Here is a 24,442-nt window from a genome sequence, read left to right as displayed (position 1 = left end):
CATAACATTATTATAAATTGATTTCTTGCAGTGAAGCACATAATTTGATGAACCAAAGCTACTCATGGTCAGCTAGTAAACACGTCTCAATCACTTCCTGACTTCATGGACAATACATACACAAGACAAAGAATAAAGAGACCATTACTGAGCCACATATACCACACATCCACCTTCAAAAAATGCACACACCTCCCCCAATTTGGTTAATCTATCTCAGGCCCTGGAGGGAGTTCAGGAAATTCCATTATGACCCCCATAGCTCACAATGCAGCCGGCCAGACTAGGGTCATTCCCCCCATAGTCTTTATCCCCTCTGTCTGTACATATGCATACACGTTGTCACTGATACACTGCAACTGTCATTCCCTACTTTCCTTATCCGTGACAGAGATACCCACCCTCACTCTTGTATCCACACATACAAACTGGGCTCAAAGACTTTACAGGTGACTTCTTCCCAGTTCTCAATTACAGTCCAAAACCCATATAACCAAACCACAGACCACAATTTAACCACCGCCTTTTCTTCATCTCTCTAAAGCCTTACCTATAATCTGATTCCCCCCAAAAATCTTGACAATATTTTTGTATATCACAAAAGTTAAGAAGCAATTGAATGGAGAGAATTTTAAACAACAATCAGAACTCTTTCACAAATGACTCGTGCCAGAAAATGTGCACTCTGAATAACAAATTCTGGTAGAAAAATGATCACATCCACAAAATCTGTGAGTCAGAGTTCCATTTTTTACTGCTCACATGGGCTCCACAAACAGCTTTCATTAATTATATATTTTGCAGAGGAAACATGATGTAATTTCACATAAAAATGAACAAAGGATGCGATCTATCTCTGCTAGACACAGGCCTTTTTTGGGATAGTGAGATTTTCGTGACATTTTCGGATTCCGTGGTGGCCTGTTTCTCAAGTTATGTTGGCTGGAATGTGAGATAACAGTAGTATGCTGTTGGTTGTGAATAGAGAGCTGCTGACTGGCCAATAGACCTTCGACCATTTGTCAACATTCTGTAGATAACTTATCTTCAAACCATCAAACCACCAAAACATTCACAGCAACGATGGACACTTTGAATGTCACAGCAGCTGGCGGAATGAAAACTATTTATTATTACAATAAGAGATACAAGGAACAAATCAGAAAGAACAAAAGACACAGAGATGAAGATTTAAGAGGGAGGGAATGTTAAGACACGAGGAGATCAATGCATTCCTAAGCTGTCTAAGTGTGTGTGTGTGTGTGTGTGGGGGGGGGTCGTCCCACACAAAGATGGCAAATAACCTCTTTGACTCCTCTACTCTTCTCTGTTGACTCCTGAAATGAAAGGTGACACAGAAAAGGTCATCCTAATGAATACCACCACACATGGAACAAGGATGTTACTATGTAGCACTTAAGGCTATTAGGGAATTAAGGTTGATTTGTGTGAAAGGGAACAGTTCTTGTCACAAAGTGACACTGTATGTCTGGCTAGACACTAATTTACTTGAAACATGCATGGTCTAAAATTGGAATATTCACAGAATTAGCCTCCTTTCTTTGAAGAGGAAAAACACTTTCCAAGAGGTCAGTTTCCTTGAAGGAGAAGTCTGATATTCAAGGGTATGTATGTTTTTATGTTATAAAAACGGCATAAAAACAGACCATATTGCACACATTCAAAGAACTTCATGTGCATGATCACAGACAAAACATCTGTGGTGGTTTGTTCTGCAAGAGTGCCACAAAAGTAGCGTACTAATTCTTTTTATGGTCAACCAGAAGTATGAGGAAGTATCTGAGAAAGAAGGGGAGCATGCCTTCAGTAGGGGGAGGTCCTAGGGAATGCAACCCCTTCATTTAGACATTAAAGCTATCCTCCTTCCCCTGAGGGTCCTCACAACCCACTTCATATAGAAATAAACTCAACAGGTGCCTTCTCATTAAATAAGATGAGAGAAAACACAGCTTTGCCCTGTGGCCAAGAGTGAACTGATGGTTGATATGAGGAAACGCAATTGTGGTTGAGAAGATTTGCAAAGTTGATTTTCAGAGAGGAGTGGAGATCATGTGTGTGCATGTGCACTTAGACTTACTCGTTTTCTTTGTGGTGATATCTCAAGTCTCATTAGAGCGCACTTGTTGAGGGTGTTCAGTCTCCTGCAAATAGAAAAAAATACACACACGTTAAAAAAAGGTTACCTTTAAAACAGGCTTTTTAAAATATTAAAATATTATATAATATTCCAGTCCCCTAATTTTCCCCAAGCCTCTCACTGCTCTGACATGGGCAAGAGGATGTATGATAGAAGAAAGGATGAAACAAGATGAAAAAACGAGGGGAGGAGAGAGGCGGAGGGGGAGCTGGGGTGCACCCAGGCTGGCTAATGAGCTGCTGAAGGATAATCCCCACATGGACGGGAAGAGAATGAGAGGGAGACAGCGAGGAGAATGAAATCTGTTGGAGTGGCGACGAAAACCTGGGGAGGGGACAGAAAGCTTATCCCCCAGCCACCTGGAGAAGGGGGGTGAGGGTGGTGGGGTACACCCTCTGGAGAGCTCTTAGAGCAGATCATGTAACAATGGAGAGATGAAGGGATGGAAACTTAGGGATAGTTGGGGGCGGTGAAAGGCTAGGAGAAGAGACACTGAGATGATAGCTTCCAGATGTATGAAGGGACACCTGCTGTGGTTTATTACTGAAAGTTGGCATTTGTTGAAGGAGTCAACTCCATTAAAGTACCATTAACAACCTCCTCATATGCTAATTAATATGCCACTGCTACCGGCAAGGATGCAATCCCCGCCTCCTCTATTGTTATTTTATTTAATTCTTATTTTGACTGCTATTTAGGCAACAAAATGGATGCCAGAATCTTAAAATAAACAAAGATAAATTAATTTCCTTTGTAGTTGTGGATATGCAGAATGTGTTATATCTCCTACAACATAAAAAGCAGGACTGAATGTGAAGAGCATTGCGTGAGCATAGAAACTTGCAGTGTGATATGTGCTTTCCAGGATGATACAAAAGACTCTAATGGCTGAAGTAAACACTATCAGCTCCAAAGAGAAGGAAAAAAATGAAAATGAAAACAGCAGAGGGTATGTACATAGAAACCCAAATGAGGAGAAGAAAAGTTGCATGGCTCCAAAGTGCTTATCGTGTCATTCTTTCATCTCATCGGCAACTTTCCAAAGCATGCCTTCTTTTGAAGTCATACCCTCATGGTTTCATTTGGGGGAGAAACAAGAGATAGTGCACAAACGATGAAGACGAAGAATAAGAAGAATTGTGCATAACATCAGAAGAAAAAGAAAGTAAGATGAAAGGGACGGTGTAACTTGTAATCTCACCTGCAGAGAGCCTCAATAGCATCCCGATCAAGGAAGTCATGGTCTCTGGTGACTGAAGAGATATCAATAGGAAACTGTGCATCTAAAGAGAGAGAGAGAGTCAGATTAGTGACCTAATAATGATTGGCTCAATGTGTTCAGATAAAACTGAGGATACAATCCCATAGCCCTAAAACACCCACCCGCTCAAACGCCCACCAAGGCCTTCCGTCCCACCTTCTCCCCCATACAGCCTTGATGAAAAGCTAAAAGAGGAAGTGGCGTCTTAGCCGACCAAACAAACACAGCTGCAGCTTTCAGAGCCGGCAGGCAGGGGGGATGTGGAGCACAGAGGGAGTGAACAGGGGACTGATTGAAGAATGACAATAGGTACTCCACCGCTGCTCAGAGCTCCTACTTCCTTTTCTCCTTCTCGTTCTTTCTCTCAAGTCTACCTCATTAACAGGATCACTTAATTCACAGAGTCACCACATTAGAAATGGCAAAAGGTTAACCTGAGGCTTATATCAACACAACATTCAGGAACTAAAGCCTGTTTAAGTGTATGGATGTATGGATGGACACTTTAGTAGTTATTTGCTGGAATGTCTTGACCCAACCCAAAAAGGGAATCTTGCATCCAAACCCTCAGGGGCAGTTGTGATAAGAAAATGCTATTCAGGGGAGGCCAGCACCTTTAGCCTACTGTACTCAAACAGGCCTATCAGCCTGCTTATCTTTAGTGGGGCAATAGTCTTGACAGCACAGACAATAGAGATTGTCCCACGGATACAAGTGAAGGAAAAATGTGTCATGCATCTACACAAATTCCAATTCGTGTGGAGACAGCTTCAAGTGACCAACCAGCAAGGCTGTAAAATCTGCACAGTGATTGATTATGGTTTCCAGTTTGCTTCTATGTTGCTGTCTGTGTGTGTATGGAAACCGTCTCATCACCTTTGCAGAAACACAATTAGCTTTCTATTCAAATAGAAACGCCTTTCATGGTTTAACAGGAATGAGCAATGAACTGTTGATAAAAGTAGCTTGTCATCATCCTCTAGTTACATAAGGGCAACTGGTATGCCCACAGTATGCCATAGTATAGCTGGAGTGTAAAGAATGTTTGATGTATTTTGGTGAGTGCATATTTAAAACTCAAGGGTCAGGCAAAACATTCTTTCTCAACCATTTGTCATTGCATGACTAACTTGAGAGGGTGTAGAAAACATTTTTTTTGTGTTTGTTTTAACAGACTATGAAAGACCTTTGGTCCTCATAGAGTTACATTATAGTCACAGTATGGTTAATGTTTGGAATATAGACTCTTCTGAGGTTTCTGTGGCTTTGTACTGATGCTACGAAAAACCTTCTAACTCCTAAGGAATGTTATGCTGTGTGAGGTGTGCACTAACATGCACACAAGTCTAGATGTTGTTGGTGTTTTGTGTGTTTGAATAAGAACATAGTGGTTTTCTATATGAGCCAAATGTAATCATAACCGAAGAGGTATGTACTTATAATTTGGTAGAAGGATGACTACTATCTCATTTGCATGCAAAAAAATGAACAAAAACCTCTGCATTTATTTAATTTGATATTTGAGTTTAATCAAAATTCAAGAGGATGTGTTTCATTAGCTACCTCACATTACTAGAGCTATCTGAACAGATTTCAGTAAAGGTTTTTCAGCTTTAAGAAGTAGAACTTTCAAAAATACAGATATGATTTTAACATGGCATTATCATACAACACCAATTCAAATTAAATGTATTTATTTTCTTTTACTATCTTTGATATTGTTAGCAGGGTTGGGAGAGTGATTCATTATGGGTCCTTACCTTCATAAAGCTGGGCGTACTGTGGGAACCCCGCAGCCCGGAGCCACGTACAGGCCTCTTTGGCTTCAATCTCTGCAGATGAAAAAAATTGGAACAACACAAAGATTTGTTAGAGTTGTGAGACACAGCTCAACCCAACCACAAGAACATGTACAGTAAACAAGTGAAACCAAATAGCCTGTGATAACAACATGACTGATTTACAAATCAACGCCCTCTCGAGAAAAACAAATAATGACACTCTCTGAATTATCGACTTTTTAATCCTCACTCAAGTGCAACCTTATTTTTGAGTGATATCCTGGGAGACAAAAGGATAAAGCACAACAACATGCTAGGAGCTTATCAAATGTGAACCCCTTGACCTTATTAGCTATCTAACACTCAGTCACTCTCCTCTCACATGCTTCTAAAGCTAAAGCTCAAAGCATCATTCGTGCAAATTGTGTTAACCCCCTAACACGCAAAGTGTGTGCTGCTTAAGCTCCTTAGGCAGGTATGTCTGTTGTTTTTTTAAAACATTTCATTATGATGCCTTGAGGATGCTATATTTTTATTTCTTAAATTAAAAATCACTCTTTCAGTGTTAAAATTAAAATGTGTTTTCCCAAATATTAGATTTATGTTACTTCAACATCCAGCTACGCCTTTACATCAGTCTTTTATGATCTGAATTTTTCTTCACTATGTCATAAACTGTGCCATAACTTCCTTTAAAAACAAGGTGTGACATTTGGACTTGTTATGCTAAGTGCCAGACTGAATGTTGAGGTTCACTGTGTGTCAGAGGAGCCAATTATCCGTGGAAGCCCCTTTTAGATGACATATGCCAAATGGTTACCCCTGCCTCTTCAATTGCTCCATCACCCCCACAGCCAGCAGTTTGTAGACAGAAGACAGACAGAAACATGTCTCCAGGCCTTAAAGAGTTCACTTTACAATGTATTATTTAGTGGAGATGACAGCAAGTACAAATGTAGCACAACCTTGAGAAAAACTTGTAAATAAAACCTTTGGAACAAAGTCAGGAAAGGACAGCTTGAATGAAAGAAAAAAATGAAAATATTTAAGTAAAATGCTTGCTATTTAAGGTATCTGTGAAAATAACTGCAACTGTGGGTGAAGTCTGCCAGGTTAGTCAAATGTTTCTACTTCAAACTCTGCATTCCTTGCACTCAGACATTATTGTAATGTCCCTTACCCTTTTAGTTGGGGTGCAACGTTTGGCTGAGCATGACTGAGCTACTTGTAACCACCGGTGAGGAGATGCCGAGTGGTTTATTTTATCTTTTAAGCACCAGTCTAGCAGTTCCACCTCATTTCAAAGCTAAATTACACCCAAGGATTGATGCAATTTTAGCACAAGCTCAAGAACATTAGCTTGAAAGGAGAACCACCAAACAGAACTTGCCTCAGAAGAGACTCAAGAAGTATTTTTGGCAAAGAGAGATAAATGTGCATTAAACAGTGACCTTAAAAGTGTCATCATTAAAAGTGAGAGATTAACAACAACAAACTTGCACAAAAGAAAGGTAACCATAAAAAGACTCTCTGTCAGACAGAGACGTCTGAAGGAAGACCTCAACTGCAATGGGTCTGGCCTAAACCATATATAAGCATTTACATACCAACAACAAGCCTAGACGGCAGACAACCCCCCTAACAACAAGGTGTGACATGAGCAACACAGGGTCTCCCCTCTGCCACTGCAGGGGCCAGTGACTCTTGAAGCAACCACTCTGACACTAGTATGCACCCCAGTGTCAAATAACACATTAACAGCTATGTTTTACTGCTACTTTACAAACAATTTCCCTGTGGATGTGAGAAGGCATGTCTCAGTAGCCCTGTGTGTGTGTGTGTGTGTGTTTGTGTTAGTAGTATTTTTGGAGCATAGTGAACCAAGAGGAACATAGAAACTGAGGGGTAATTATACCAACATTCTTGAAAGCAAGCGCGGTGTAGGGCTAGAGATTCTTGAGTTTGCTTGTGTATCAATGTGAGTGTGTGTACATGCTAGTCTGTGTGTGTTTGCAAAGACCAACCTCATGTTTAAAGACAAACCACTCAAAAGACAGTAAAGCTATTGAAATGCAAATTAGACATACAAACACATGGTTAGCTTTCCACCCCCCAAACCTCCCCAAATGGGATCCAATAAGTGCCTTTGGAGGGAAGCTATCCAGTGACACACCCCATTTGGCTAGCATGTGTGTCAAATCTACTTTACAGTGACATAATGTGGACTTGGTGTGCCTTGGAAACAAAATAATGACAACAGCATTCACCACGCAGATGCATCAAACTGAATAATATTTGTCAGTGCTCCACATTGTCTCCATTCATTCACGGAGCGAAGCAAGAATATTTTTCTATCTTTTGTTTGGCTGCAGGAAATGGACAGGGGCATGGAGCATCTGGCACAAACAACCTAACAATAGAGCCGCACACACATACACTTATATGCTTCTGGATTCAAATGAAAAAAATAAAAGTTGGATCGACAAAGTCATGAAAACTGTTCTGTATATCCTAGACACAACGGTCATAAAAATGTCAATCTACAACACCCCTCCCAGTCCACTACATTTTTGTTTGCTTCGATAACTTGAGATTCGTGGGTGTATTTTATTTTTTGTCTTCCGCACTTTCCGCCCCAATTCCTTAGCCCTCGCCAGGGAACTACCTCACTTCCTCTTCCTGCTTCCCTCACAGGAAGAGAGCCGAGTGGCGCTGCAGTGGCCACCGACCACCCGGCTATAAGGCCCTGCCTTCGTTTGTTCCTGGCCAGATAATAAGTGTAGACGCAGCCAAGACAAACAATGGCTCCGGTGATTGTATGTACTTATCAAACGTCCTCATGGTTTAGACAGTTACAAAACCACACCACACAAATGTTTTACAGCACGCATTCAGTACTTAAATATGACAGCGTGAAATATATATCTCCTCAAATAGAAAAGTGAAGAGCGGTACCTTGATAATGACAGTGATATTTGGTTTGCATGTGCCAAGATGGCAGAAGTAAAGCAGATTACAAATGTGGAATGAATCAGGCCAGCACTCAATACTGTATGTCCAGGCAAAATTATTATGCAACTGATTGCACGTAATTCCTTCTGTGCAATTTCTGAAACAGCACATTCAGAACACATTCTTTCTCATGTTTAGATTGGAATGGAAGCAAGTGTGGATGGATTTAGCTAGTCTAAAATACATAGCAGTTGACAAGTACTTTGTCAGCTTTGTGCCATTTTGACCCCTATGACTCAAGGCTTGGAGCTATAGGGGCAACAGAAGGTATCAGCAGCATGTAACTTCCTGACTGCAAAAGGTAACCTTCTGCTAGTACATGAACCAAGCCTTTCTCGTCTTTGGTAACCCCATCATCATCACTGGCTGTGTGGTTGGCTTGGAAAGACAGCTGGATAGATTCATATCTGAAGTTGACCAGATGCGAACTTCTGGTCCTACTGAGGGGTCAACACAGGATGTCTGTAACACATCCATCAGCCGGGACAGAGACAGATTGAATGTGGTTAAATCTGACCAAGCCTCGTCAGGATAACCATTACATTGATTTTAGAAAATGATTCTGCTTTGTATCTATATGTTAGACTACATGAAAAGAAATACAGAGAAATCCTCTCAGATGGAATGAAAATGTCAGCAACACATTAGTTCTGGCTGATATGAATGAGCAAAAACAACACAATGAGCCACACTCCCTCTCAGCGGGAAAGAGAGATGAGAGCGATTATCAGCAGATAACATGACTAATAAGAGTCAAGCCGAAGCTAATAGAGATTTCATATGGATCACGGGTGATTTTTCTCCTGGAATTTAGCCAAAAATTGAATTGGTCAGCAGCCAATTGGGGTTAAGCTACAATCCACTGCCCAGCTGTATTGGGTTCTAAAATTATCCATCAGAGTCTTTTCTTTTCTTTTCCCTGCTCTCACCCTCATCTCCTCAGCTCTCTGTGCTTATTTCAACTCTGCTCTGGCCCTTCTCTTCTCTCCTTTCCTGTGGCAGGAAATTCTCACAATTGCTGGCCACAGTTCCCCTCCATCACAGGAGGCAGGAGGGTCTGGCTTGGCTGAGTCTGAATGCTCAGCTCTAGTGGGAGTTTGTCAGCAGCTAGCAAACAAAGGATGCTGCTCCCCACCTCAAAGGCTCTGCTACATACATGGCAAACTGGAAGTCAAGAGTCTGAATACAGTTATCACTGGGGCTGGGTCTTTGAAGTAGGCAGATTGAAAAGAATGCCTGACTAACAACTGTTGTGAATTGAGTTGGCTTATCTGGAATTATCCGAACTTCGCAAGGTCTCCGAGTGCCAACTGTGGAACAACCTGAAAGGCAGTCAAGAGGGTTTTTTATCAACTCCAGGTCTGAGTGGGTCTTTCTGAAGGAGCTGCAAAGTGGGTCTAGACAGGTGATGTGATAAATCAGACCAGACTCAGTAGTTATCTACAATAAGCAAGGAGCCTAGATGCTGCCAATGTTTGTCCTTTAGCTCAACGCGACAAGGACAAACTGTTCTTGAACTTGAAGAGCATGTTTCAGACTGATTCATGATCTTAAACTTTGAGAAACTATTTACTTGATGATTACGATTTCTATCACAGCTTAGTCAGTATAATACCATCTAGTCATCTTTTTCTAAACATGACCAATGTAATTCCCTGCAGTAGTCTACTGGAATGCAAAGATGGGCGATAACAGATTTTATTCCTGATGGGTATCATGTTTTGTGATTCCACGACTGAGACAGCTGGTGTTCCCTGAGAAGTTCTGGCTGTTAGCTAAGTGAGAAGACAGTGCCAAGAATATCACCATCTGGCTGGCCTCAAGCTATGCCACGTTGACACAAACACACACACAGACACACACACAGACACACACACACACACACACACAGAAGAATAATGAGGTTACTGCCACAGTCCAATCCAGTTATCTACCACCAGCCGGCGCAGGCATGCATACACGGACACATACGCATGCAAACACACAGCTGGCTGAGATGGATCATCACACAGCTAACCCCAAAGGTCCCTGTGCTCTCTGATGACAGATTTATGCTCACACAGAGGGCCCTAGATGTGGATCAGGTGACCAGGCATACTCAAAGCCTCTCAAAACAGATGACAGCCTACCTGCCAGGACCCCCTTGATAACTATCTATTGATACATACAGATGACAGGTCAGGGAAGGTAACAACAGAAATGAACATGTGTATCTTTTCACAGGACATGAAGAAACTGTGTGCCCGCTGGATGTAAATCCTGCAGATAAGGCCTCAGCACACTTCCTGTTAGAGTGACAATGAGATGTGCTTCCTTCATTTGCTCTTCTCTCAGATCGGCCAACAACTAGCCACTAAACAACTACTACTGAACCATATAGACCAATCTCTGACTGAAAGAAATAGAAAGATATGTAGTGACAGAGATTTGTGTTTCCTTTTTTTTCTGTTACTGGATTACTCTTCTAGAAGAGTCACTCATTAAGTGTGTGTGGGAATATGGTGTCAGTATCATACATCTCAGCTTTAGTTCTTACTGTAAACATGTTGCAAAATGACATTTTTAAATGATAAGTCAATGTTCAAATTTCACCAGCCACTCAATAGATTATCATTGTACCCTGTGCATATTTTACCGGCTGGTGGATGGCGCTAATTTTTTGCCCTGACTGTAAGTAAAAGTTCAATCACCTTGCTACATGATGGCTGGAAGTCTGTGAGAGTGAGCATGTTGTTAATGGTTATATGGCTCAACTGAACCCAACTGTTCTCCTATCTGTTTCAGACCTGGGGCAGCTGATAAGGAGCCATGAGACATGAACCATTGAGACAGTTGAGACAGAGGGCCAAAGCCCACAAATTAAGTTAAACGAGCCAGCACTACTGAAAACAGGAGTTTATACAGTCTCAACACATCCCCTCAAACCTAGCAAAAGGTCAGCAGTCAGGCAAAAGGCATTTCAACTGTATAGGCAACCGAGATGGCAGAAGTGTCACGGACTGGTATAATACCTTCTGATAATCTTACAAGACACTAAACTCGATTTAGGCTGAATATTCCAGTTCACGACCCTGTTTCTCACACGGAGCAAAGTTTCATATGATTCAATTCAAGCAGGGTGTGCTCACCTGGCTGTGTGAGTAAACATGAAAATGAAAATGAAAATGTTTTATGAAGTATGGACAGCATCACTAACAGGCTCGTGTGTAATTTCAGAAAGGATGTGGGTAAAAGAAACCTGGGGTTTTTTTTTTATGTGGCGTGAGCAGGAGTGGGGACACTGAGTTATGCGCAAAGCGGGTAGATTTCTTATCTGACAGCCCACAGCGCTGTGCCTTAAAGAAGACCTAAAGAGTGTTTTACTGAAGCTTAAATTCAAGCAGAAGTTCAAACTCTTACATACTAAATGTAAATAGAAACAGGTACGTTGTAGACTCTTAGTAGCAAGTACAGAGCGCATGCGTCTCCACCGAATGTAAGACCATTTCTTTATTTTAAAAATACAACATTTTTAAATAAGTCTTTTACAAAACACTTATGGCAATAATTTAAGAATTGACTTACGTGTTAGAATCATTTTATGTCTCGTTCGCGACCAGCCTCAGCATAAAACTCCCGGCTGTACCTCGTCAGGCTTAGACTGTCCAGTCAGGTCTACTCCACTGTTAAAGCGAAGCCCGCATGATAAATCCACAGAAAACTCAAACTACACAATCGGTACCAAGTGTCCTCTGACCGTCGCGCAAGACAGTAAATCCATGGTTATAATTAGATTGGGCTGCGATGGACAGAATTCCACAATTTTCAAATCCTCCAGACGCTGTGTGTCCCTGCGTGAAGCGTGAAGCGGTCCTCGGCAGGAATGTGAATGGAGTGTAGAGTGATTCAAGCTTTAGGAATGGGCAACTCTGCCGTGGCTCCACCCCCACCCGCTCCCCACCTGATAAAAAAGCTGGAGACACACTCAGTTCATAATATGCAGGGAAGAACTTTATAATGAGTACATCTGTCATATTGCTGTCAAAGCGCACAAAACCATCGAAGCCGCTCTTCTGTACCGTTTATTTCACAGTAACCTCTAATAATCCCATTTATTTATCTCTTTATTTACGTACTGATCATTTAATGTACTATTTTAATTAAAACAAACTACAAATTGCAAAGTAATTTATGTAAAATTTTACAGCAGTCTTCATAAAACTGAAAGTGATTGACTGAACTCCCCAGGATTCCCCATTATCCATTTCAGTTCCTGTCTCAACCAAATCCCCCCCGAGAAGGCAGCAATTGACTCGGAGGTTGGCACCCTGTTTGCATATCATTAGAAAATACTGGAGACAACTGAGAGACGCTCTTTTGTTGGCCGAGATTAGTCTGAAAAGCGAAAGTGGCGCAGTGGAAAGAGACCAGTTGTAATGCTTTTGCTCCTGTAGGTGTTTGTCCGTGGCGCGCCTCATGCACGTACACCACGCTCAGGTTGACTCCGTAAGAGCAAGTCAGGATGATGCAAACACGTGGATAGTTCTACACGATTGTAAGCATTTACAAAGAATACGTTTTGATGCCATGAGGGCATACGGTTTAGGGAGGAGGAGAAGGGGGCGCATTACTCATTTAATTGGTCTATTTCACAACAGCCTGTCGAGTTTTCCAGTTTCCCTCCTCTCCCCCGTCATCCTTTGGGACTTTTTATCCACAGTTTTTCCAAGAACTCTTCAACGACATCAGCATTTTGGCATCAGCCAGCTCTGTGTTGTTTCCATAGTAACACACAGGCGCACAAAAGGGAAAGCCAGACGGGTCACCATGTGGCAGGGAAATGCATGTAATCCAAAGTTTGGACGGCGAGTGAGGAGTCAGAGCGGGGAAAGGATGAGGCAGAAAACCCTGGCTAACAGTGCAGTCTGTTGTTGGCTGCCATACAGGGCCCAGCTGACAGAGTCACAAGTGATTCACTCAGAAGATATCCTGCCAAGTAATAAAGTCAGTAAAATCACGAGGCTTTTAGCATTAAGGGCACATAAGGAGGGCTGGGTGTCATTTTAAATGTTTGCATTGGTTTAGGTATAACAAAGTAATACTTTTTTTCCACTGCTGGATTCAGTTTGAAGAATACGGAAGAGGATTAGTTTGTTCAGACTTTTTTCTCAGAATTCTGAGATTAAAGTCAGAATTCTGACTTTTTTCTAAAAATTCTGAGATTAAAGTCAGAATTCTGAGAAAAAAGTCTGAACTCACTTTTTTTCCCACCGTGGCCCTAATCCTCTTCTGCAGAAGAATATAACATCTGCAAACACTCCCCCTTTTTCAAATTGCATAATGCATCAGTGCTGACTTGTCTTAACTCTGTTTGAAGCCCTTTTTAAAAACATACTTTACTGCATTGTATCACTTTGAAACTTAACACATTTTCCTAATTTCATGCATGATTTTGGATCATGTACTTTTTCTGTTTGGGGTCTCAGCTGTACAATAATGGATTTTTAAATTCTCTAGATTTGTGATTGGTGTTGATGGGACATTTTGTGTAGCACTATGCAATCCAAACCCCAAATTAGTCTGTTTGGATTTCTGTTAGTGTAGTTTTGTAGAACTTTATTTGATCAAAGATTAAGTACACAAAGAATATGGCAAAGCATTCAATGTCAACTTGACAGTTTTCAGTACTTTTGAAAACACATTTAGGCCAGCACTCAAAAGGCCCTGAGGATTTCTACCCATATCCAGTTAAAGAAAAAAAACCCTACATACTGTAGTTTGGGACTCAGTAATGTGACTAAAAATATACTGCAGATCAGTAAAGGTCATAAGCATTATGTCATCAGATCAGCACTAATATCAGTGCACAAATAGCAAATACATAAACGGAAAACATGTGAGTGTTTGAGCTCATAAATTGGGGAAAACCTTGTGATTTCTATCCTAAATCTGTGACCTGAGGGTAGGGAGAACGATAATTATGTCTGTTTGTGTGAGTGTGTGTGTGTGTGTGTGTGTGTGTGAGGGAAAGCAGCTGAGATAGGGGAAGGATAGAGTGAGAGAGAGAGAGAGAGAGAGAGAGAGAGAGAGAGAGAGAGAAAGAGAGAGAGAGAGAGGAAGGAGAGATGAAGAGAGATTACCAAACAAGGCCAAATCCCGGAGCCACAAAAACCCGACCACCCAAAGGCTGCACCCAAAACCCCAACTCAAATCTACCCTCGGCTGAGATGGGTCAACAACCCTGCACAGAGATGAAGGTGTTCAAGCTCCCAAGTGTTTCTGTGGTGATAAATACATAATGCCAGCAACTGTTGATGAACGTGTGTGGTAAAGTGCGAGAGATCAGACAAGAAGACTGCTGCTGCCAGTCGCTCAGGGGCAAATGAGTGTGTCTACACAGTGTCTACAATTTTCATTCATCAAAGCTCACCAAAGTCACTCGCTTGTTTGGCTTATGATTCAGATACAGATCAAATACACATGGGTATAATGAGGGCTTTGGACAAAAGAGAGGAAATGAGGAGATGCATCAGTGTTAGACAGACACACACAAGAGATTAGAGTCTGCATTAAATTCAACTTTTCTTTGTAAAAGGAAAAGAAAAAAAAACAAATTTTAAAGGTTTATTATGAGGGAATTTTAGTGGATTATCTTGCGATTCATAGTAAACTGTACTCACTACGTTACCATATTTATATTGAAACAAAAAGCACAGGTGTTAAAACAACACAACCCACACACATTTTTATTTTTCATAAAATTGGCCCCTTGTTGCTGCTGGGTTGTCGGGTAAAGCTACTGTTGTAGGTTGTAAACTTTACAATGCCACCTCTGACCCTGAGACAAAGAGGGAGTGTCTGGAGGAAGAAAGATAGAGAAAGTAAGTATGAGAAATGATAAAAGACCTTTAGATTTAAGACTTTAAAGTGACAGTGATATATAGAAATAAAGAGAAGACTGTGAAAAGATAAAAAACAGAAAAGTTTAAAATTTCTTTAAAATTGAAAGATGAGGATGCAGAGCAGAGCAAAGATGAAAAATCGCCACCTCTTGCCATGGAGCACCCTCCTATGGGATTGCCTCAGGGTTTATGCTCCCCCCTTTTACCATTCCTAACCCCACACAGTGGGGCCAGGTGAGGGTCAGCAGACGGATGTGTCAGTCCATCACACACCCAAGGCCGTGTCAACAAAGACTCACAAAAGACATAATCAAATTATGGGTCTGAAAAGGTCACAGTGGCTCTCCTGAAATAGAGATGAACATGTTAGATGTATGTATAAATGTCTGATACTATTTGTGGGTCAAATGTCTTATGATTAGGCCCTAACGAGACTTTCAACACCTGGCATAACCAACCACAACAGGTGGTTATGTATTTATAACAATGCCACTTATTCATTTTATTGTGTATGTGACTGTGTTTTATTTAGAGACATGGAGTGTTAAAGAGAGAGAGGCTAGCCGTACTGATCTGTACAACCACAACTGTCCTTGAAACTTGAATCTAAATGCTAAGACAATGACAAGCATGTGTCCTCTGCCTTTCACTGTCCTCTGCCTTTGAGATAATGAGTTTAACTGCTGTGTGTCAATGTGTTTGCGTGTGTGAGAGAGAGAGAGACAGAGAGACCAAGAGAAGGGGCGAAACAATCTTTTCATAAAAGGAATCTCCAGAAATAGCTCATCCATGGTCTTTGGGATCATCCCAATAAGACAGTGATTAGATGGAGAGAAAGAAAATGAGAAAGAGAGAGATCACATGCTACCACACACAATAGCAAGGAGGAAGTGTAGGGAGACAGCGGCTAGGAGCAGCGCACACACACAAACAAAGGAAGTGTGAAGCAGACAGAGGACCAAATGCCTCGCCGACACCCTCTCCGGGCTTTGATGGACTGACCATGATCACAATAGAAGCAGGAGGCTGACACACACACTTACAAAAACAATGGATCTGTGTTGCACTAGCCTGTATTTTTCATCCAGATGGTTGACTTCAAAAAACACAAGTGCTTTATGTTGGATTCTCCATTTATCAGGTTCTTCTTGTCTACTGCAATAGTAAGGGTTTATTTAGATTATAACAACAAAAAAAGAACCATTGAGGGAAGGTTGTTAAAGATTTGCATTGTGCAAGGATAATGGGCTTTTAAGTGATGGAGTCTAGAGTGTGGTTTAGTCGGCATGTATACTAGCATGCATACTCACAAATGACAAGAACATCTTAAGTTTCACATTTAATGAAGCATAGCTAGGTTTAAAGTAACCTTGATAATGTTGTCTTCATCATAACAAGATTGATTGTAAATAATCTTCATACCACAGACATTTTTCTTCTCAAAGTACCAAAGAACATCATTAAAGTATAAAGTATAAACCATTGCATCTGAAAGATTCTGGGTACAAGTACAGATACTATAGACATTAAGGCTTTCATTGTTGAGGGTGTTGGGTCAACATCTCAGTAAGGTGTAATAGAGAGTGGGTTAGAGTGGACTCTATCAGCTCTGCTCATGTGGAACATCACAATCACCACAGGAGAAAATGTCATTTTAGGGGTGAAACTGACAGTATGAACTGTGAAATGAAAAAAAATTGCAATATCCTTTGACTGCAACTGCTAATTAATTGGTGGCGCATCATACTGCTCTCAGTGATTGTATTAGGTCTGTTCAGATTGGTTTGTGCATAACTATTGTGGGGCATTTTTGTATTGTGTTTGATTGTCCTTGGATTGTCCTTCAGATTGTTTTTCCATGGGTTTGTTTTAATTCAGGTCCAAAACAGACAAACTCTAATCCTGTAATACCTCAGCCCTTAAACTGCAGCAGTTGTGTCAGCAGTTTAACATTGAATTGCGACCTATTGTTTTACTCACCTTTACTTACTGAAACAAAAGGAGTACCTAGAACCATTAGTAATCTGAGTTTAATTTTTTTACTTAATTGACTGTAAATCCTGTTCTTTGAGAACTGACATTTTAAAGGAGTTGAATCACTATTTCCCCGTAAAGCACTACCATGTGTGGCTTTTGCTCAACCTTGGCTTTCAAACAATGGCAGAGAGAATTACAGTATTGGCCAACACTAATGTGTAAACGCTAAAGCAAACATTGTGAAGGTTACCATAGACACACTCATGTGCACTTAGACACAGACACATGTGCAAGGATAGGCACACTGAGATCACTGGTCCATATAATGGAATATCAAATATTATACTTACATTTAAACAGCAATTTTGCACACAGTGTTAACTGTCCATACAAACAGCTAATGTGCCATTTTAATACTAGTAGTCGAACATGTGGTAATGGTGCTTATTATGGCTCTGTATGCCACCATCTGTATCAGTGATATATCTTATGGGAGATATGGACTATTACATAAATATATAATTTATTTGTTTACAATTCATGTTCACTGAAATAATCAATGTATTCATGTTCTTTACTATTAACAGCGACTCTGAATCTCAAGGAAATCCGTCTCTAATGTCCTGCAAGATAAAGAAGCCCAAAAAAGAACACACACACATACAAACAGACCCAGATTATTGCTCATATTTTTCATATTAGTCATGCACGAGGAATCCAAATCAGTGATGGTTTGCTTTAGGCTGGAAGTGTGTGGAAGAGTAAGAGCAGAGTTATGATAGTTTAAAGCAGTCAGTTTCAGGAGCTGGCCAAAGCTAACGTGAAATTTTGCTTTCTTTTGTTGCAAAAATATTTCAAATATGAGACAGAAAAAAGGAGATGTAAAGGAGAAGTAAAGATTGAGGAAATACACAACAAACAATAAAATATGATATTTATCCTGCCAGTGTTATTCTCTCCAAGTATTAAAGAGACATTATGGAACAAACCTGTATTCCACCTTTATATGTTGCAAAAACTACTGTGGTTTTACTAGAACACTGGTTTATTATTGACATTAATATCTGTGCAAGGATTAAAAAACTGTGTTTTATGGTAAAAAGCTGTTTTTCTAGGCCTAAAGAGAATGCAACAGGCTGGTATGTCTTATTTCTACAGGCTCTAACACTGCAGAAATGGCATTTCAACACATAAAGGCTTAGCATGTGTGTGACCACATTTTCTAAGAATTACAAGAGGTGGAGGTCTACTTGGGAAATCAAGTGAATACTTGCGGAGTGCTTAAGGATGCCAACCATATGGCTGTGAAATGAACACACATTTCCAGAATTCTTATTCCAAACCAAGGGAAGTATAAAAGAATTACTGTTTGGAGTCATTAGACACCGAACACACTGGTTCATCAGCTGGATCAAAATAATCCAAACTAATTCATTGTCTTCTTCATACTAAATGACTATGTTGATCATAAATCTAGCAATTAAAAACAGTTTAGCTTTTTTTGTGTTTTTACATTAAGCCTGTTCTCTCCATGTTCCCTCTTACCTCGGAGACTCAAAATGAAGCTTTTTGCAATTACTTGAACCTGCAATTCTCTATGGTCACCATCAAAGTCCACAATTCAGATTTCTTGGTTGTAATTAAGTTGCTGATCCCATGTCTAAGCCACTAGGGTTGGGTAGGTTTTGTCTCATTAGAGGGACGATAAAAATGCAGTGACAAGGATGCCTGAGAATGTGATGTCTGGTGGTATCATCTGACATCATGATGAATTGCTCTGGGTAAACGCAGAGCTGGCAGTGGCTACAGGAGTTGGCATGGGTGTCAAATGTATGTCAACTGACTTTCAGCAGCAATGAATTATGAGGCCTTGGGTGCAAGGTTTAGCCTTGCAGCAACATTTGTAGGGGCTTAGTGTGCATGAATGAGCAACAAGGTGGGAGTGGATAGATTTCCAATGTGTCAAGGAAATATATGACATCAGGATAAAAAAATGGGTGAGTGTGTGTTTTTTTGTTTGTATAAGTGGTATGTTATTATCTTGCAAATATTCCTATGAGTCCTGCATGTGCACGTCCATACTGAAGTGTCCTATTACACCTTTGACAATAGAAAGTGTAGTACTCTCTTCCCTTTTCTAGTTTCTTTCCTGTTTTTGAATTTGTCATAGAGTCCTATACATGTGGAGCAAAGACCAAATTCCAAAGTACCATATGTCCATTTTTTCTCTGTGCAGAATCAGCCAATGAGTAACGCAGGAAGTTGATGCTTTAGTCTTCCCTGCCCTGACCCATGACCTCCTTTGAACCCTTACCTCTAGTGAGCCACGGGACTAACCATGCAGACATCTAGGCTGTCATGACGAACACAAACCAGGTTCAGCTGGGAGATTATTACTGATCCAGAGGCTTCTTTGCAAAAGCGCAATGAGGAGCCCAGAGAGTAAAAGCTTGAAATTCAGAGTGATTTCTGCCAGGCTCCTGTGTCCTGTGTCATTTTTGAGAAGATAAGATGTGAAAGTGTGCTACTGCAGATCAAAGAGAAATGGGATAAAGAACAAACACACTATGACAAATCCTACATCAAAATCACAAATTTAACCAATCTATCTCCTCCTCAATGTAGAAAATCTTATTTGATCAAACTAATGCTGTGATTGAAACATTTCTACAAACCAAGATGTCAATCATCTTGGAAATGTAGTATCTAAAATAATATGTCAGAGACTTAAAACCTATTCATGATACCTAAAAAATATGTTTCTTGATCTGTTATACCAGTCTAATTCCTAATTAATTGATATTGCTAAACCAAACAGGAAACATTTAGTGAATGTGGCCTATGTTGACACAACTACAACTTTATTAATGACTAATGCATTCATTTGACCGTGTGGTGTTTATTGCATCTGTATCAATCATCCACTTAACATTTACTGTAATAAGTGTGTTTGCCTAAGACACTCTTTACAAAATATGAAGAGTGCTTGTCACTGAAACTAGTTCTATATAAAAAATTGCAGGTGCAAGTCCAATAATTATGCTGTTCTCCCCTCCAAGTAAAACACATTAGATTAAAGGACTTTTTCGTCCCTCATTTTCTTCTATGTGCAAGTAATTTTCTGCCTTTAGCTCTTGTTTGACAAATTGCAGCAGGAAGGCGGACGTCAGCCAGTGGATATTAACTCATTCCTCATGTGACAACCTTGACCTACTAAACTGAAGATGGACATGAGACTCACAAGACAAATGCCTTGCACATGCAGGAATTAAGGAGAGTCAGGCAGAAATAGTTTTTTTTTGAGTGCGCCTGAGCACATCTGTTTGTGCTGACGTTTATTTGCAATGCCTGACATGTTTAAGGTTTTTTTAAGCTTTAACCAACAAGGAAGGTTTTTGATATGATTATGAAGGGCTTTACTTCAGTAAGAAAATCTAAATGTTTGTCTTTATACATAGTTGACCAGTCCAATTCACAGGAATCTAAAGAATCTGGTGTATTAAGCCAAATAAAAATAAACAGAAGGAAGATAGTTTATATGTTTAGCTGTAGAAGGAGAAGGCAACATCCCTGTAGGTATGCAGTGTGGCCTATGTTTTGTGATGTGAAACTGTAAATAGGATTTTGGTCAAGCACAAATAAAATGATTAACCAGCAATTTTAAGTGGTTCATCAACTTTGTTCTTTCTTAAACATCAATATTAATAGAAGACAGTAGCAGTTCTCCTTATAGTCTTCAGCCTAGGTCTCTGTTACATTTTCTCTGGTCACTTAGATACACTTTAACCACTTTATGTGATTAGCCCGAAAGCCCTGAGTGCTCTTTACCCACTCTTTCTCTCCATCCTACACAGTTGGTTTATTTACTTTAGGGGCTAATGGACAGCACTGATGTGTTTAAGGGAGGGGACTTCTGGTGATGAACAGGAGCTGCAGTCAGACCTGTGACTCCTCCCTTATCCCTCTGCTCCTCATCGGTCCCTGGGGAATGATATCTCAACCCCTGAGTTTGGAGGGGGACTAATACCGTCCAGCTGGAGGCTGGCAGTAGTGACAGAACCTCCATATGCCCAACATATTTGGCTCTGGCTCTCATCGCTGACCTCCCTTTGTTTATCCAGTCCCCCTCCCCACCCCATCACTATGAATGAAGAAATAGGAGTGGACAGGAAACTTAAAACGGGGATACTGGAGAGACAGGGGCAGAAACGCAGGAATGACACTGTCAACGGTCCAGACCACGATGGCAGATGTATGAAAATAAAATATTATGTTAGAAATAGGTGACCAGATCACAAAAATGTTGAGGTGCACTGGTAGCAGTTGTGATAGTTTAAAGCAGTCAACTTCAGGAGCTGGCAAAAGCTCAGGTTAAATTTCTTTCTTTTGTTGCAAAAGTATTTCAAATATGAGACAGAAGAAAACTGTCATTCTGTCATTTAAATTGCAAGAATGCCAGCATTTTATTCAAAGGAAAGCCACATGATGTCACACACAAGTGTATTTTCTACAAACAATGATCCCTGTTTTCTCAAAGGACAACGGAGCCCTTGTAAAAGTTGTGTCAAGACATTACAGCCACAGAGACATCAAACCATGTCATTGTCTTAAGAGAAACTGTTTCACATTTTTAGAACCATAAAAACAAGACAAAAAACCTCCTTTGCTTCCTGGCTTTTAGTGCAAATGGCTTTAAGGCAATGAGGCAAGCAAAGAGCAAGCAAATAAAGAGGAGAGACTGTTGGGTTACCATGTTCTTGAACTCAATCCTCAAAACTGTCATGCTCCTTAGGCCTCAGACAACCAGGCTTTTCTAGCTCACGTTTCAGTGCATACATATTGGCCTCTCAAGTGGTTCACATGACAGCTATATTGACCCTGCAGAAAGACAGGTGGAGATAATAAAAGACCCAATATGTTTACTATCTATTAAGTTTCCAAATGAAGGCTATCTGAGAAAGGGACTGACACACAAACAGGAAAACAAAAAAACACGAGGTCCAGCATCACCTCAGGCATAATCAAGCTTTCAAAGCATCTTCACAGCATTCCCAAAATGTCTTGTTCATAATGTTACAGACCTTCATTTAACAACCAATGAATGAAAAATATTGTGTACGAGGGCAACTTTGTGACCTGTGCAAGGCATACTGGACACATTATGTTCACTGACACTGACCTCACACACAAAAGACATTGTCAAAGTGTCACTTCGCCAACATGCTAATGCTAAGCTCTTCAGTGGTTGTATTATTACCAGCTGTGAGGAGTTAAAGTGGAGGTTGGCCTGGACATGGAGGGTGACAACACTCAGTCAGTGGCCTTGTGTTAACCCATTCAGGGGTGGCAAAGGGGTTACGATCCCTGAGTGACCGCAAGGTGAAAGGTCACTGGCAACACCTCTCGATCAGAAGGAGAGAGGGACATTAAGTGGCTGCTCAGAATAAAGAGAGATTATGTCAAAGCTTCGTGGAGGTCTCCACTGGGATGAGTAGGGAAAAAGACTCAAAATGAAGTCATACCAGAAATGCCATGTGATCACTAGTCCAGCAACTCAAATTGTGAGTCTTTTAGATTGGGGGGAAAAAAACACCTAAAATCTATCATATGTTGCTAAGGCTAGAGATTGTATATAGTATACAATACTGAGTGAACTTAAAACCATTTTGTAGTGCAGAACACAACTTGTGATGGATCACAATGCTGTCCTGACACAAGCTTTCTCTGTGAGATTCTTAGAAAAGGCTTTAAAAAGGGACCAGTGGGGGCCTGAAGGCATCCATAACTCTTTTCTCACAAGCTCAGCAGAACAATTGATGTATTTATCTTGGTACAAAACTCCAGACCCCTAAAACATTTCTTACTTACTGATGAACAGTGTATTCACAAAGTCCAACATTTAGTTAACTATCAAGTATAATTGTCAACAATGGATTTATCCATGTACCGCAACAGAAAATAATAACAGGCCATGTTCATAAAATGTACAACATTGCCTATCAGGTCCAATGGAGTGCATGGAGGACAGTATAGATTAAAGGAGTCACTCTGAAAAGAGTCCTCTCATGATGCTCTTGACTGATATGGTTTCAACTGTCAGGGATCTTCAATTCCTCACTGACAAAATGGCAAATGCAGAATGGAAAGTATGAGGAGATGGAAAAAGGAAAATGTCTTAGCCTGGGGTTCCTGAGCGGCTGTCAACTTCCTCATAAATAAAAATACTAGTCACTTTCCAGTGTGAAGAAAATAAGGATTCAAGATCCAGGTCATGCATGAAATGTAGGTGGTATGAGAGCCAAGCGTCCTCCATTTGTTTTGTTTTTCTGTCAAAACACCAACATCTGCTGTCATTCTGGATCGTGGGGAGCCATGTAAGATCAATTCCCTTCCCAATTTCTTTAGCACATCCACTCACTCTTCATATCAACTACCATCTTTCCCTTTTCTATTTTAATGCAGGCAATGGATGTCATCCCGCTTTTTTCTGATACCACACATTATATTCTTGTGTTTGCTTGCAAAATAATCCAAAGATTATAACTTTCTTCTGGCAGCAGCACAGTGTGGAGACAATGTGTTGAAAGAGGTCTAAGCACACAACCCTCTACTTGACATGAAAATGTTCACAACCCGAAGTCAGCTTTTGGTCATATTAAAATTTCCAGATTCGTACATGAGTTGGGGTCCTGCCCCCCCCCCCCACTTAACGTTAAAATAGACAGTGAAAATGATCTTTTGATGGTCATATTGAAAAAATTGTAAAACTTGTATTTATACAAAGTTGCATAAGAAAGCCTCTCTCGTACGGAGAGCAAAACTGGAGCTGGCAACACATGGAGCTTCTTTTTTCAATGTTAAAGTACTGATATATTTTTTGACCCAAACCAATTTTACTCCTTCAACTTCCCTTTTTTGGTTGTAATACTCTCTGTCTGTTTTACAAGTATTTTCTGACTTCATGGACTTATGCAGTCTTGTGACCTCCATGGAAAAGAAAGACATCTATTCTGAGTGTGAGATAACAATCTCCATAAATATTTGCAATCAGCTGTGCAGATGGATGATCATCCTCAAGTAAAGAATACTGTCTGGGTTCCAATGTCCTGTTTTTTCAATGATACCATCTTGCTTAGATTCAGCTGGTGGGTCAGTGGGATGATAATAATCACAGGGTGTCTCTTGCTGGAGACTGAGGTGACATGTGAAAAAAATGGGTCAACATCTTCACCCTTATCATTTCTAGGATGATTTCACTTAATGGGATGGCTTCTAGTATCATACTCTTCTGTCAATGTAATTAGCCATCCTTGTTTGTGTCCTGGGATTCTCATATTTTAACAGTAGGGCAGTTATCCCATAGCATGAATCA

The 24,442-nt window shown here is 40.5% G+C and overlaps 1 protein-coding gene across 2 annotated transcripts in view; it reads right to left on the bottom strand.

Moving 5' to 3' along the window:
• dlc1 (DLC1 Rho GTPase activating protein) overlaps positions 1-24,442 on the bottom strand; it is a 78,923-nt gene that overhangs the window by 12,948 nt on the left and 41,533 nt on the right. The window contains exons 1-4 of one of the 2 annotated variants that reach the window (XM_053331002.1): positions 11,777-12,049; positions 5,180-5,251; positions 3,360-3,441; positions 2,099-2,162 (exon numbers count right to left, since the gene is read on the bottom strand). In XM_053331002.1, coding sequence (XP_053186977.1) covers positions 2,099-2,162; positions 3,360-3,441; positions 5,180-5,251; positions 11,777-11,789 — 231 coding nt within the window. In that variant the 5' untranslated portion in view covers positions 11,790-12,049. Of the gene's footprint in view, positions 1-2,098; positions 2,163-3,359; positions 3,442-5,179; positions 5,252-11,776; positions 12,050-24,442 lie in introns of those variants that run through there. The other variant, XM_053331011.1, reaches the window with a different exon arrangement.

This window comes from Scomber japonicus, chromosome 2, assembly GCF_027409825.1.
Source record: "Scomber japonicus isolate fScoJap1 chromosome 2, fScoJap1.pri, whole genome shotgun sequence".
NCBI classification, from domain to species: Eukaryota; Metazoa; Chordata; class Actinopteri; order Scombriformes; family Scombridae; genus Scomber; species Scomber japonicus.
Note: the sequence above shows the minus strand (reverse complement) of the source record. Positions and strands in the feature narration are given on the sequence as shown.